General features: G+C 42.8%; 1 protein-coding gene across 14 annotated transcripts in view; it reads right to left on the bottom strand.

Moving 5' to 3' along the window:
• TCF7L2 (transcription factor 7 like 2) overlaps nt 1-15,438 on the bottom strand; it is a 173,464-nt gene that overhangs the window by 104,856 nt on the left and 53,170 nt on the right. For 12 of the 14 annotated variants that reach the window (XM_079311926.1, XM_079311939.1, XM_079311935.1 and 9 more), the window contains one exon: nt 6,220-6,321. The exons of the other annotated variants lie outside the window; for them this stretch is intronic. In XM_079311926.1, coding sequence (XP_079168052.1) covers nt 6,220-6,321 — 102 coding nt within the window. The remainder of the gene's footprint in view (nt 1-6,219; nt 6,322-15,438) is intronic. 14 annotated transcript variants of the gene reach the window in all.

The raw sequence follows: 15,438 nt of genomic DNA, 5'->3' as shown, positions 1-15,438 counted from the left end.
CCCAGCAGTCAAAGCCAGAGCCTTTGCCAGCACCAAGGACCAGGTTGTCACAAAGTCAAACCAGATGATTCACAACAAATGGATGCTCAACAGATGAGGCTTTGATTGAGCTGAGCATCTCCTAGCACCCCTACTCAGCTGCCTTCTCCTGCAGCAACACTTAGGGTTGCTAACTCCTACAGTTTTACAGCCTGTCTAGCAATACTTGCTGTTTTTCAAGGCATGGTAGCCTTGAAGTCAAGTGTTTAGGGAAGAACCTCAGACTCCACTTACAGCACACAGCAAGCTCACAAACTGCTATAGAGAAAACTTTGAGATTGAGCAGAGTATACCCCGCAGGCTCAGGAAACAGAACAAATAAAGAGAATACAAAATGTATTATTTAAGAAACAGAAAACAAACAAAAACAACACACAAAACCCCCCCACAAATCCTCATGATCTTTTGAGGCCTGACTCATGATCCTAGAACAATTGGGGTTGGCAGTACTATACATTTTACAGCATTTATTCACAGCTGAAATACCCCTGCATCCAAATACCTCAGAGTTCTTGAAGCTACCCACAGATCTCCTGACTAAACCAAGCATGACAATTCATCCCAGCTGCCAATCCAGCCCCAAGGTGTCTTCTGAAGGTGCCTTAGTGCTGACTGATGTTTGCAAAAGCATTAAATTCCTGCCCACTTCACAGTAAGAGGTACAAGCCTGCACATTTCTCCAGTCTCAGCATTACAGCAGAGGAGTTTCCTCCAGTACAGAAATGGGGGCTGTAGAGGATGGACATTGTGTTACAAAATAAACAAAGGGGATGAAGCAGACCCCAAAAGTCTGAACTATTTTGCAAACATATCAAATTACCAAGTGAATTACTTTCAAGGAGCACACATTTCTTCTGCTGTCTACACAAACCAAGCTCTAGGTTCCAGTCATATTTAATGGGTACTGAACATAATGGGTGTGTTTAATAGGAACCAGTCCAAAACAATTTTATTGGGCTGCCGGTAGGTGAATTCTATACTTAGCCCCAAACATCCTGCTTTGTACACAGAATTTTCTTAAACACAACCCTCTCCAACAAAAAATCAAAAGGAATTAGTGGTGAAAGATTCAGCCACAAAATTCTCAGCAAGCTTAATTTGTTCTGTGGCTTAATTCCAAGAAGCTCCAAAAATTCAGGACAAGATGTTTGCACACTTTTGGGCATGTATTAATGAAACATTTTATTTACTTTGCAATTGCCAGAGCAATTAGTCAAATAAAGTATAGAGTATTTAAAAAGGAGAGAGTCACTAAAGGAGCTTTCCAATTAAGTCTGTGTGGGTATTTCTGCAGTGTGAGTCTCAGGGATCTGAGTGTTGGGTCCATGATCTGCCAGGCACGAGGGACTGACTGGGCACAGGACAGCTCACAATGTGTCCCTCTCAATCCCAGGCACTGATTTCAGTGATCCCCAGCCAAATCCTTCTCCCCACAACAGCACAGTGCTCCTGATCACCCTGCAGCTCTCCAGGGACACAAGAGGGTGTCCTGTCAGGACTGCAGGTGCCTGGGATCCACGAGCATCTCAAGAGGTTTCTGCAGAGCAAGAACAGTCTCCCTACAACAAAACATTAAAGACAAACAAAGCAAGAGCTTTAAAAGCCCTCTCAGAGCACTGTGAGTGGAAGTTACAAGACTATGGCTCCATACATACAGTACATACACATTTCTGGATGCACCCCACTTCCAGCCTGTCTGGAGTGACACTGTAGGTGTTTTTTTAAAACTGAGATAAACCTAACTGCCACTAGTAAGCATTTGTTTTTTCTTTAAAATGCAGAAGTACAAACCACATGAGACAAAAAATTAGGGAACAGGCAGGGCAGATTGGGCAGCTTCAACTCCAGTCAGTCTGGGAAAAAAACTCCTGATGTCTCCAAACCACCCAGAGGTCCCAGATGCTGCCCATGGAAGAGGCTGAGAACAGTCAGTATGCCTCAGATGGTTTTGCCTTCAGTTTTGCTTGTCACATTATGTTTTGAAAAAACATTTAAAAAAAAAAAGAAAAAAATTAAAAAAAATAGATACACTACTGCACAGTGATTCTTTGTTTTTGGTGATTCAGTCTACTACATGACTGTGTTCCTTACATATTAGGCCAAAAAGTACTGGAAGTCCTCCCCCCGAGGTTAACATTGACATTTACTTCAAAATGCAGGAATTTTTTAAAGCCCTTAAGTGTTTTATAAGGAATATATTGTACTGTGCCACCATCATCTTGGGTTCTGAATGTTTTTGCAGGGTACAGAGGAAGCTGAAAGCAAGTCTTTGCACAGCCTGCAGGAGGCAGGATCCCAGGACTGGACCTTCACCCACACTCCTGCCCAAAACAGGGAATGGCTGAGCCAGAGTATTTGCAGAGAGCAGGGAAGAACAGCTCTGGTCTTCTCCCTAAGGTTGTAGGAATGCACACAGATAAAAAATGTTTTAAAGGAGCTTGCTTTCTGCAGATTTCAGAGATCCTAGCACTGACACACCTTGCTCAATTTCACCTGCCTGTCCAGGCTGCAACAGAAAATGTTTATGTGAGATTCCACTCCTCCATCAGCCATCTCTCACCCTTATCACCACGCTGGCAGCACACATGTGGATCAGATCAGCTGCACACATGGGACTCCAGCACAACCAGCACCCCATCCTGAGAGCAAGGCACCCAGCTGGGGTCTGCTTTACACCCAAACCTTTCTGCTAGGACTGCTTTACAAAAATCTTAATACCTTCAATGAAATCAAAGGTCAGGGAAAAAAGAGGGGAAATAACCATTAAAAACACTTTTAAAAATATCCCAGCTTCATAATAGCACTATCTGAAGGCTGAATTCAAAATTTTGACCTAGCAAGCTTAATAATATACTATTAAAACAATTTTTCCCCCAGTTTTCTTTCACCTTTGGACACATAAGCAGCATGACTGTGCCAGAGCAAGATGCAAAAAGTCTTGCCAGATGAGTGAAGCACCTAAATGTAAATAAATGCACTGGGCTTAAAAGGAGCCTCATGCTGTACCTTCCACAAGACACACTGAACATAATTTCAGTTTAATATTCTGTTTCTCATTATGGGCCTTGGAGACTCTCTCAAGCACCATGAAAAAGCAGTATTAACCCAGCCCTCAGCACTGGGGACAGCAATCCAGCCAAATTATTCATGCTGGTCTTTTGCTTCAATTTTTGTAGTCTTAACTTAATGTTCTTAAACAAATCTGAAAGGAGGATGGCTGACAAACAGAACAGATTTTACTTAAGACATTACAGACAGCCATGTTATGCAGCCTTGAGTCATTAAGCTGAACTCCTAAGGGGAGTTTCATTGGAGCTGGGAGTAAAGGCTGACATGGAGCTTGTGGCTATCACAAAAAGCACTGAGAAGAAAGAGTGTTAAAAAGGCAAGAAAAAAAAAATAAGGGTGGGGGGAGGAAAAAAAGAGAAAGGGGGGTGAAAAAAAGAGAAAAAAAAAAAAAGGAGGGGGGAAACCCAAGTCACCACACTCTCCTTTCCTCTCTTTGTAATCCAGCTATGAAGATTAGCCTCAAATCCTGATTTCAGAGATAGGGGAAAGATAAGAAGTGATTTGCAGGTGTTAGCATTTTCCTACAGATCTTCAGGGCAGCCCAAGTGATTTGGAGATGAAAAACTGGCATAGGTACACTTGATGGGTAGACCAGACACAGCAACCAGGACAGAGAACCAGTTTCTATCCCTACACTTGCACAGCAACACCAGGATGCCCATGAAGTGCCCCTCACCATTCCACAAAAAGATTAATTGTGTTTTCACAAATGCAGAAGTGGATGTGGAGCCATGTGCAAGAGCAGCCAGGTCCCAGGTGCTGTGGGCAGGCACAGCAGCAGCACTGGGGACACCAGAGATGCTTGACACATCCCAGGCCAACTGGCATCTGCAGCCACTTTATCTTCCCCAAATGCCATTACCCACTCTAACTTTATTTACCAAAAAAAAAAAAAAAAAAAAGACCATTTTCACTCCACAAAGTTAATGTGGCCTGGGGTTGGTGCCAGGAAAAAGGGTGGAAAAAAGCTGCCTCTTATTTATATATTTTAACAGAACAAGGCAAAACAGTTTGCTGCTAGAAATAAACATTAAACCTTCCAGAACCACCCCCCCCCCCCAAAAAAAACCCACTGCTCTCCCCCCTCCCTCCCTCCCTCCTCCTCTCCCTCCAACATTGTAAGTAGCACAAAAGATCACATTACAAATGCCAGCTGTGGCTCTTTGGGAAGGTGGCCTCCATCTCAGAGGTAGTATATGTTCCTCATGGCCTAAGTGGTTGCTATGGTAAATATGCTTTTTATTGAATAGCAGAGTGAAACAGCTTTTAAAGAGAGCCATAAGAACCCCATAAATGGTCAAAACACAAAGCAGATCAACCTCAGCCTCCCTGGAAGCTTCATTTTCCAAAATGATTGTGATTTTTGAACTCTTTTTTGTATATTTTGCTGACCACTCATCTCCACACCTGGGTGGAAGGGCTGGAGAGAGTCAGGGGAGCCAAGACCCCAATCAACCCCTCAGCACCACAGGGTTTTGGGTTTTAAAGGCAATGTCTGCTCTCCTGCAGGGCAGGAGGCTCAGGGACAGTGGATTAGGTGATCCCATCCTGCCCTCCCCAGCTGCAATCACCAAGAGAAGCCTCTTGCTGCCTCTCCATCTCTTCCCAGGAGCCTGACACCACTCCAGCAAGAGCCCAGAAACATTCCCACCCCCTGTGCCAGCTCTCCAGCACAGCAGTAAGAAGAAAAGAATTAAAATAAGAAAGTTTCTCTAGCTCATTTCTTATTAGGAGTAAGATGATGGCAGGTTTTGATGACTGTAGATTTCTGATTAACCAGCCAGACATCTTTTCTCTGATCTCTTCCTCCAGTGACAGCCCAAGTGGACAGGAAAGAAAAGCAAAGTAGTTCTGAAAAAGTGAAGCAGCCAGTGCTAGATATCAACTGTGCAGATACCAGTCTTGTTCCAATTGCTCTCTGATGGATTGAAGGATGGTTTAGAAGCTATGGATTCTAAAACATAGTAAATATATTTTTCCTTTTGAATAAAGAACTATAACATCACAATGGGCTGACAATTCTCAATTTAAAGAGACAATAATGGAAAAAGAAGCACCTCAAAATATTTAGTATGATTTGAAATTTCTTGCAAAACCGAAATGTGCCTTGGATGATCTACCACCTATGTCAGCTGCAGATTACAGAGCAAAAAGTAAAGAATGAGCAGTTTCTTTTCCTGGTATTTACCTTATCATCCAATGGTTGTAAAAAGTTTTTTAAAAAATCTCCAGAGGTAAATCTCCCAGATAAATAGTCAGAGCTAAGAGGCTCCTTAACAACAGCTGGCACTGACACTGGCTGTGTGTGAGGATGGACCATTGCATATCACCTCTCTTGCAAATCACCACATTAACAAACCATTTCCTTATAGATCTCCATGGATGCTACTTTAGAAAGCAAAATAAACCCCCAAACCACTCTCATGTAAATTAGTACTGAACACTGCAAACTCAACATTGTTTTCACAACAGAAGCACGAGACAAATTAACAGAATTGAAAACTGAAGTTAGAAGTTAATAAATATTTTTTAAAATACTATTCATTATAAAGAGTGTTTTATATTTTACAGGTAGCAACAAACATTTGATAACAATGTTTATACTAAATGAGAAGTTATCACAACATAAAGGAACATGTGCTTTGTTGAACTTGGCTCTTTTGAGCCTTCACCCAGGTAAAAATCCTGACCAACTCTCAAACTCTCATCCAAGATTTTACAATTAGAAAAGATTCCTTTAAGTAAAGGACATGTTTTGATTTTTCTAATGCTTTCCAGACAGTCTCTTCACTCTCTTCACTTCAACACTGTCAGATGTGTAAACCAGCCTGACTGGAGTCCACTGCCACTATGCAATTCTGCAGTGTGTAAATTTAGAGCATTTTTGACTCCCTGGTCTCCTGCAAGGCACATGGATGATAATTTCATAAACAGCCCAGTGAAAACAAAAGTATTCCCTCCTTTTACCACAGGCTTGTTAGGCATTTGTTTGTTTTGAGGTATTTCTCCTTTGGTCTGTGTAAAAGAAAACCGATGACAACCAATGCCATTAATGTCAAATGCCTTTTTTTGTTTTAAACAAAGGAAGAACATCTTTCTGAGTTTACTTACAACAATGTGTGCTGGAGATGGAGACCTAGCATCCTTGAGGGCTTGTCTACTCTGAAGGCTCCCTGCCTGAACATCAAGCAGTGGCCATTTCATCTGCAGATACTGGATGGAGGAAACAAAAATGGGAAAAGAAAAATGAGTTCAGAAAAGAAAGGCAAAAAAAATAACAAATCTTAGGTAACATGGATAAAAAAGTATAAATTAAAACTTATGCAAGGAACTGAAACAAAAAATTAAGACAACCTTATATGTTTGTGGAGACAAAATCTGTGCAGAACTAACAATTTCATACCACTGTGTTATAGTTCAGGAATAAGAAAATAAAACAGATTGCAAAGACATTATTACATTAATTTTACTAATCATAGCAAATCTAGAATAGAACCCACAAATAAATGAAATCCCATAAGCATGGAGAGGATGGGACAAGGGAAAAGGTGGATATCAGTGCCAGGACAGGGAAAACATATCATGAATTAAGAATATGATCTCATTACTGAATGGGTCATCTGTCAGCCTTCTTTCAACAAATGCACCAAGTCAACTGCTCCAACTCCCCAGTGCTGTATGAGCCCTAAAGACAGAGCACTGGCCCAGAAAGACTGCTGGGTCTTAGCACCTATTTTCTCTACTTTTCACCATTTCTGGAAGACACCGTGAATTTTCTTCTTGCTTATCTTCTGTCAAAAAGCCCAGGCTCAGGGACAGCCACAACTTCTCTGTGGCACTGCCACCAGCAGACAGGCTGAGCACACACAGGTGCCCTGTCTGCATGTGGGGGTGCTGATTTAGAAGTAAGAAAAGCTTCAGAATTGCTTGATTCTGAACCAAAGCAGGTCCACAGAGAAATTAGTTATCCCAAACTCCTGCAGTGTATATCTAAATATAATTTCAGCCCAAGCTTTTCTCTCTGCACAGTGCTGTGCTGTCCCAGTTAAACAGGTTCATGTGGGACTTCTAAAAGCCCTGTATAGTGCTGGAAAAAATGTGTACAGCCACATGCATTCAGTCCCCTCCCAGAATTAAGAAAAGCAGCTGCACACATAGATCAGGCCACTGCAGCAGCTCCTGCTTAGCACTAGACACTGGCTGACCTGAGAGTTCTATTCCTAGAAAATGCCTACTAGAGAAATAGTTATGTTTACCCATTCCTTCCTTCCTTTTTCTTTTTTTTTTTTTTTTAAGTAAGAGTAATCTTGAAGAGCCACAAACAGCCTGTGCCACTGCAGGCGAAGAACGGAAGCTGAATCCGAATGTGCACGGAGGAAGGAGGGAGATCTGGTTCCATGCTTTCAGCACATCACTATCTCAAACATTTGTTCACATGCAAGGCCTGTTTGCTGCAAGACTCTGGGCACTGAGGTGCCCAAAAAGCAGAAGCCAGCAGGAGAATGTGTTACCAATTCCCATCACTTGGAGGGCCTGAGTTTTCCGAGCTACTGGAATGCAAATAAACAAACCCATATTCTGGATTTGTGCCCCATATGAGTTCCTCAAGTTCCAAGAAGTCTTGTTTTTATTCATGTTCACATTTGGGATTTGTGCAATGTGGACCAGAATGTTTCAGCACTTCTTAAAAACAAGAAATAAAACCTAAACAAACCAGAACTAGACAACCCATAAGCAATATTTCTAACTCTTATGACTCGATTGTAAGCCTCCAGATATTTGATCACTTGCATCAAATCCCTGCTCTTCAGTATATGTGACCACAACATAAATTTGAAAGTTGAGATGATGTTAAAGCAACTTTCTAACCCTTTGTGGTTTCAGATAAGTGTGCAAAAATGCAACCCGAGTGTGTAGAATTTGGACCCAAAGCCTAAGCCAACTGACAGCCAACTTTTAAACTTGAGGGGAAATCTGATACCATTACAGATTTTCAGATGGCACTGTTAAACAAGTCAACTGCTACATTTTCAAAAGACTGGAGTTTTCTTAGACAGTAATGGAAACACCTCCACATAGAGGGTGCATGAATTTGCAGAACGGGTCCTGATGGGTCACAGATACTATTGGCTATCTCAGGTTTTCCAGACAACCAGTGAAGTATTTTTCCCTTCTTCCAAAGAAAATGTCCTCACAGGACATGTACATGACTCTGCTTCAAAGTCCACAGTGGTTTGGGGAGAGCAAGAAGCCACCATTGCCAAGGCTTCAGCCCCTACAAGAGCATGACAGCTCAGTGGCTTTCCAGGGAACAGCCACCAAGCCATTACCCACAAAAATAAACTCATCACCTCCATTTTTCCATGACCATTCCACAGTCACAAGCAACCCTGGAATATCCCTACAACCATGACAGCCTGTGAGGACTCAGGTCAGCAGCTGTCCTAAAACACAGGCTGAGAAACACGTGGGCTTGTCTGAGACTGCCCCAGGGGCAGACAGAGGCACTGATGAGCAGCAGGGGTGAGCTCACAGCAGACCCCATCCAGGCAGTAATTATTGCAGGGATTACGAAGCCTTCAGGACTGTCAGTTCTGCTGGTTTTTTACTAGCAATAAATTCCATTAGAAGAAACAGAGCAAGAAGGCATGGCTGCTCCCACTCCACCTCTATCCCACAACAGCCCCATGTTTCAGTGCATACTTTCAGCTCCTACACCAGGCTGACCTAAGGGCAAGATGAACGTTTCAGAAGATCTTACTGTTACACTTTGTTTTGCTCCTTTTAAAGCCCTTAGTCTGGATTCTCAGTAAAGCCTTTCTTTCACCCACCCCTGGCAAAGAGGATCCAAGAAGTCTTACAGTGCAAAGGCTAAAGCACAAACAGCTTCTCTTGGACATGCACATGAAGCCCAGCAGGAAGAGTCCAAACCCAGAGGGCTCAGTTTTGCACACAAGCACAGACATGGACAGCTTCCATTTCTACCAGTGGACAATACACCAGTGGGAGACAAAATAAAATCAAATAACCAGACCCAAGGGAAAGCAGTAAAGCACAAGGCTCGATAAAGTAACTTCCATGAGCTCTACCAAGTGGCCAGGATCCAGAGCAGCCCTGCCAAGGGAGAAATGTTCTGCCTGTCACATAAGCAGAGGGGGCCACAGCCAATGCCCATGCCAAGCTAGTGAACCCACAGATTCAACAGCAGGATGTTTGCAAAAGCAAAAAAAGTCCATTTTGCTGGCTTCATAATGCCAGCCCTGTTGATAAAGTATGAAATATTAGCATTGTTTAAGGTGACGAGCCTGACTCAAGGCCTCCTCATCCAAGAATTGTCATGCCTGTAACACAATATTGATGTGGTGGCTTATAATTCTTACTTTACATAAAAGCTTCATTGTGTGCCAAATTCAATCTCCACAGGCTACCTGAGCCACAGATTTTTACAAGTCTACATTTCAGCGCTGCGAGTCTACAATACACATAATTTTCAATTATGTTAGGGCAGAGCAGGATCACTGCCTATATAACATTACTGGTTGGAGGAAATGAGACTCAGCCCTACTGCCGAGAGAGCTAACTGGATCCAGATGGTGGCCAGCAGCCACCCCCTCCACTGCTCTCTCTCTCACACTGGAGGGACATGCCAAGCCCTTGCTGGGCTGGGAGCTGGGACAGGAGGATGCTTGGGCAGGGGGAGAGCTGCATCACTTAGGGAAAGGAGGGAGAGCTGTCATTGCTCTCACTACTGCTGCCCTACGCGATGATATTCTTAATAAAAAGGAGAAAAATTAAGTCCTGCTGCAGCAGAGAGGTAAATCCTTTCCTTCCTCAAGCAACTAAATAGCAGGAAATCCTCTTCTCTTGGCCCTAAATGCAGATTTGAGCCAGACAGTTCCTCTGATTTGCAAGGAGTCCACAAAAATCTAAAGCTGACTTTCCCAGCCCCCTGACACTGCTTTTACATTCCTGCACAGGGCAGCTGGAAGGGGGAGAAGGGTAAAAGGGAGGCAAAGTTCCCACCATCCTGCTCCTGCAAACGCTGGACACCCACTCGCTCCTCTCCTGCTTCTTGTGTCTCAGTGTGGAAATCAGGACTTGCCTGTACAAACACTGAACTTTTCAACAAATTAACTCTAACAAATCTGTGCAAATTATTTCAGAACAAAACTGTTGAAATGGGCTCTGCTGGCCTGCTTTTAACATTTTTTTACAATAATGTCATCGTGGTGCAAGTACTTTATTCCCTGTTTAACAATATGATCTGATGGGGATCATTAGCATGTGTGCATTTAAAAAAAAAAAAAAAAAAAAGTTTTATGGCAAGTCTCAGAGAGCTTAAGCAAAATAATTGTTAAGCTCCAGGCCTCCACACAAGAATTAAAACAAGTATGGGGTGAGCGTACTTGAGAGAAACCAAAGCTTTTAAAAAGGCTGTTAAATTGTCAGCACAAGGGAAAAGGCAAATTATTTGAATGGCCCAGATTTTTTTCTGTAGAAAGGAATCAAAAAAATCCCTAAGAACCTTCCTACACCTCCCATCTACAACCAGAGGGTCCAGCAAAGCACAGACCTGCCACGAGCAGCTCTGAACAGCCACCCCCAAATCAATCACCACCTTCCTGAGTGCTGGCTGGGCAAACAAACACCTTCCCCACGTTTTCAGAGTTGGTCAAAAGCAGCTAAACTGCACATGCAGCACTGGAGGAGTTTGCTGGAAGCTCTAACCCAGGGCCAGCAGCTGGGGCAGCCATGGAGGAGAGGATGGCACTGAGCTCACAGGTGTTTCCTGCACTGCTGTACAACCTGGACCTGTCCCCTTGTCACACCATTGTTTTCACTGCTAGACTGCCCTACAAGTGATGTCCTGCAACATATAAAAAAAACATCAACACACTAAGGGGAAAGAAAGGCCATATTTTTAAAGAGAAGGAAAGCTGCACAATGCTTTCCAGCTCAGGTTTCCTGCAGCTGGTGCATATTACAAGCAGGAGCAGGGCTCCTGGAGTCAGCTTAATGCCACTGGTCTCCAATACCTCCCTTAGCCACTGGACTAGACCCCCAAACTCTGCACTTTCTCCCTAAATCTCAAATAGAAATATTCCTGATCCTAGTTTTGAGGTTAGCCTCTCCGTTGGCCAGCATTGTAGAATCATGTGGAAGAACACACCTGGATATCAACTTGAAGGTCAGGACTTTCTCCAGTATTTAGTTAGAAACATTTCTGGGAGGAAGCATCTAGACAAATTTTAACCAGAGATAATCCAGTAGCAGCACAGGAGATCACAATGCTGAGGGGAGAGCTGATATTTACAGGGAAGCCAAAATAAGGAACAAAGATTAACAAGACCATAATTGCTCTCTACAGACAAAAAAAAATAGTTGCAAGAGGATACTCATCTTGGCACCTATAAAGAAATGTCTGTGACTAATAGTGTCCCCACTTATATTAGAAGCAATGCTTCTAAAGATTTAAATGTAGACCCTCAACTTCTGCTCCATTGTTTAATTTACCTCAATCCCTTATTTCTGGTCTCCAGTCATCACCTTTTTTGTAGGTGTGCCATGTGAGAGCAAAATCTGAAGGATTTATTTTAAATAATCGAAGGAGGCTTTTGAAGGAACTTTTAAAAGGCCTCCTATTCCTTGCAGATCTGCAATGTCTGGAATTTTTTGTATGAGAAGTAATAGACACCACCCACGATGCTGAGTGCTTCTACAGAATATGTAATGCACCACCACGAGGCACAGGGGAGCTGCTCAAAACAAAAGCAGCAAGGTTGATTTCAGAGAGACCTATCCTTTCCACACAGAAGATTTCCCCAGAGCATTCAAGAAATTAAAGTGTAAAATTGTAAAACATGGAAGTATTTATCATATATCTCCACTTTTTATTTTACTAACATGATCCTTTAAACTATTGCAACACCACAAAAATAAATTATTAAGTAAAGTATACAAATAGGGGGAAAGTGGCATAAAACCCAGGAAATTATATGTGCTATGTTCCTGCACTGACACATACACATAAGGCCACTTCCAAATTTAAAATGTCCTGTAATTCTCTCATTATTGAGAATTTGAGTGACCTTGTCTCCTTCCTTTCCAGTAATACACAGGAGTCCCTGACACAGGGACCTTGAGTTGCCCATTTCAGCATTTTGCCTGTGCCTTTGTCACATTGCTGAGGTGCTGCTAGGTCAAAAAATGAGACTTTCTGGTTGAAAGTTAGAGAAATGTGTTAGTGATTAAACTAAGATCATCTCAAAGGAGGGATTCCTGAAAGCAGCAACTCTGGGATCTGGGGCTGTCTCACTGAAGGCACAGAGCAGCCTCAGGTGATGGGCACAGGATGCCCATTCTGGCCTGGGACAGGGCACAAGGCAGCAGTGCCTCAGCAGCTGCAGCTTTCCTGACTGGGGATGGTGGAATATCCCAGAGAGAGCAGATCCTGTGCTGCTCCTGACCTCTCCAGGCTCTTCTCCTGCATCCCAGAGGAGGTGCAATGCAACAGCTCCATCCCAACTGGCATCACCCCACTTGCACAGGTTTGCTGTATACAGTGGTAAGGGTGCAGGAGGCTGCCTTGGGAGAGATCTAAAGAGAATAACTAGAAGTTGTAGAAGAAGAACTTCCTCAAAAATTACTGCCTATGAAAGTTCAGCAAATGTAGATAATTATTTGCTCATTCTGACATGGAAGAAAGGCAGTCTTGCCATCAGTTCTACTGAAACACTGAAGCAAAACAAGTTTTTTGCTTCTACAGAAGGTGAGGTTGGTAGGCTACAGTTGAGTTCTAGGACATTGACACCAAGTATAAAGAAGGGTAATCAGCTACTGCAAAAATTTAAAATATTTTTTTAGCTTTACAAGAGGAACAGTGTTCATGTGATATAGAAGTACAGCATTATTTTCTGCAGTTCACATGGTATGGCTGCAGGCTGTATTTCTCAATCCTGGGTGCAGCTTGGGAAAGCACCATTACTTTTTTCACACTTAATTTCAAAGACCCCACAATTCCTGCTGCACAAGCCAGCAGGTTGGCTGAGGACTATTCAGATGTCTGCAAAGTGCTGTTCCAAAAGACAGGTACAGATAAAAGCATAATTTCACTCAAGGAAAAAGAACAAACATTTTTACCTACTTTAAACCAGAAAAAAAAAAAAAACAAAAAAAAACCCAAAAAAAACCTAACTTCATTTTTAAGCTATTTTCCCCAAATTTTCTATGCAACCTATTCTGTTGCACTTAAGCATTGAGTTTCCATCAGGTAGAATGGGACAGCCATAAAATCTCAAAAAAGTTTTTCTGTAGGTGCATCTTGCTGAGACTCACAGTTTAACCAGCATCCAAGACTCACCAAACAATTTGATGTACAGACACAATTTCTCATCTTGGCAATCTCCCAGAAAGTGAGAGAACAATTGGTAACTAGTGTTTGCATGAAGTCCAAGAATGCATTTTATGGTCTATAAAATATAATTCCTTTCCTCCCCTTTAAATCAAGGCAGTAGAGATATCTTGACAGCATTTTAGAGACAGAGATCATGGCACTGAGCTACCTCCATTCTAATAGAGGAGCTGCTCCAGGGGAGCCTTGCCTCCCTTAAAACTCTCCAACTCTGTTAAGAGCATAGCTGTATTTGTAAAGGAGGGGCTGTAACTTTAAGCTTTGCAAATACTTTTAAATTTTTTTCTAAAAGGAAAAGCTAGAAGGAAAACACTACAAAATACCAGTGCTCAGTGGCCATGCAGCTTGGTTGTGCTTTAATGTTGCAGAATATGCCTGCCCTGTCCTGCTCCCTGCTCACCACACATGGATCTTAGCACAGGACAGAAGAGCTGTGCAAGGAGCAAAGGGGGCTCTCCAAATCTGCCCCAACTTTCCCTTCACTTCCACCACTTCAGAGTCTGGAATGGATTTGGAAACATGGGAATGTGTTTCCTCATTATGGGAAGCATTAACCAGGCTCCTTCAGTACCCTGGTAGTGAAGCCCATCAGGAAATTCATTCTACATGACCACAATACTGAATTGGTAACATATTCCACTGCATGTATTTGTGTGCAGGTAAAAAACCACCCAGACATAAAGAGACCTATCTTCTTACTACTCTGTCCTGCATCAGACAGAATCATGGAATGGTTTGAGTTGGGACCTTGAAGATCATCCAAAGGTCCAACTTTCCTGCCATGAGCAGGGACAGTGAGACCAGGCTGCTCAGAGCCCATCCAGACTGACCTGGGATGGGGCATCCACAATTTCTCTGGACAGCCTGTGCCTGTCCCTCACCACCCTCACAGGAAGGATTTTTATCCTAATACCTAATCTAGACCTACCCTCTGTCAGCCAAAAAGGGGTTGATTTATAAAGTGCTTGATTTATAAAGTGCTTGGCTATCAGCTATCAAAAGCCAGCAGAAGCATGACAAAGGCAAGAGTAAAAGGATGCTCTGCAAGACAAGTCCCTCTCCAAAGGGGCCTCCCAGACTATCTTGGGAGGGGTTTCTTCACTCCAAATTCTCATCTCAGATCTTGTGAAGTACCTGTGAATGAGTGCCACAGGTGGGTGAGATGCCTGAATAAAGATGCTCCAGGAGAGTTTCAGCAGTTTGCTCATTATTATAACATGGCCCAAGAGGGTTTTACTGAAACAGTCATATTTTCTTCCACTGTTGGGTAAGTGAAACTCATGACTCTAATCACTACCACAAAAATTCTTGTTGATGTAGCAATTCTGGGTGAACAGCCGGGAGCCACTCTCTAGTAAACCCAGCAAATTTCATACCAAATTTCCTGTCACCTCCCTTGTGGTTTCCATGTGTGATTGGGCCTTCAGTGCAACAAGGGGTAACTGCAGAGTAGATGGCTCCAAGGGTTCCAGGCCTTCATGAAAACTAAGAACTTGCAAAATTCTCTTTTCCTAGGGGTGGTAAGTTTTGTCTTTTTTTTTTTTTTTTTTTTTTTATTAATTAGCACAAAAGTTGAACCTTAAGGCAACCTCAGGAAAAACGTCCTGGAGATAAGACTGGAACCAGCAGTATTCTCACCTCCTAGGAGAAACTGGGAATGTTGCTGTTGAGGTTTTGTTTTTCAGAAAGGCTTGCCTTGGAAAAAAACTTTCCACTGCATCATATCCTGGTCCACATTCCTTGCAGTAATCTTTTAGCTCAGATGTGTGGAGATGTCTTTGAAAGATGTAAAAAAGGTCGAGAGTCCCCTCAGCTAATTGTGCTGGCTGAGAAACAAAACTTGTGGGCTGGGGTAGGATTTGTGTCAGCCTGACCTTCTGCAGGACCAGCTACTCCTCTGAATAAAACCCTCTTGCTGC

The sequence above is a fragment of the Erithacus rubecula genome (genome assembly GCF_903797595.1).
Source record: "Erithacus rubecula genome assembly, chromosome: 9".
Taxonomy (NCBI): Eukaryota; Metazoa; Chordata; class Aves; order Passeriformes; family Muscicapidae; genus Erithacus; species Erithacus rubecula.
This window is presented reverse-complemented; position numbering and strand designations above follow the sequence as displayed.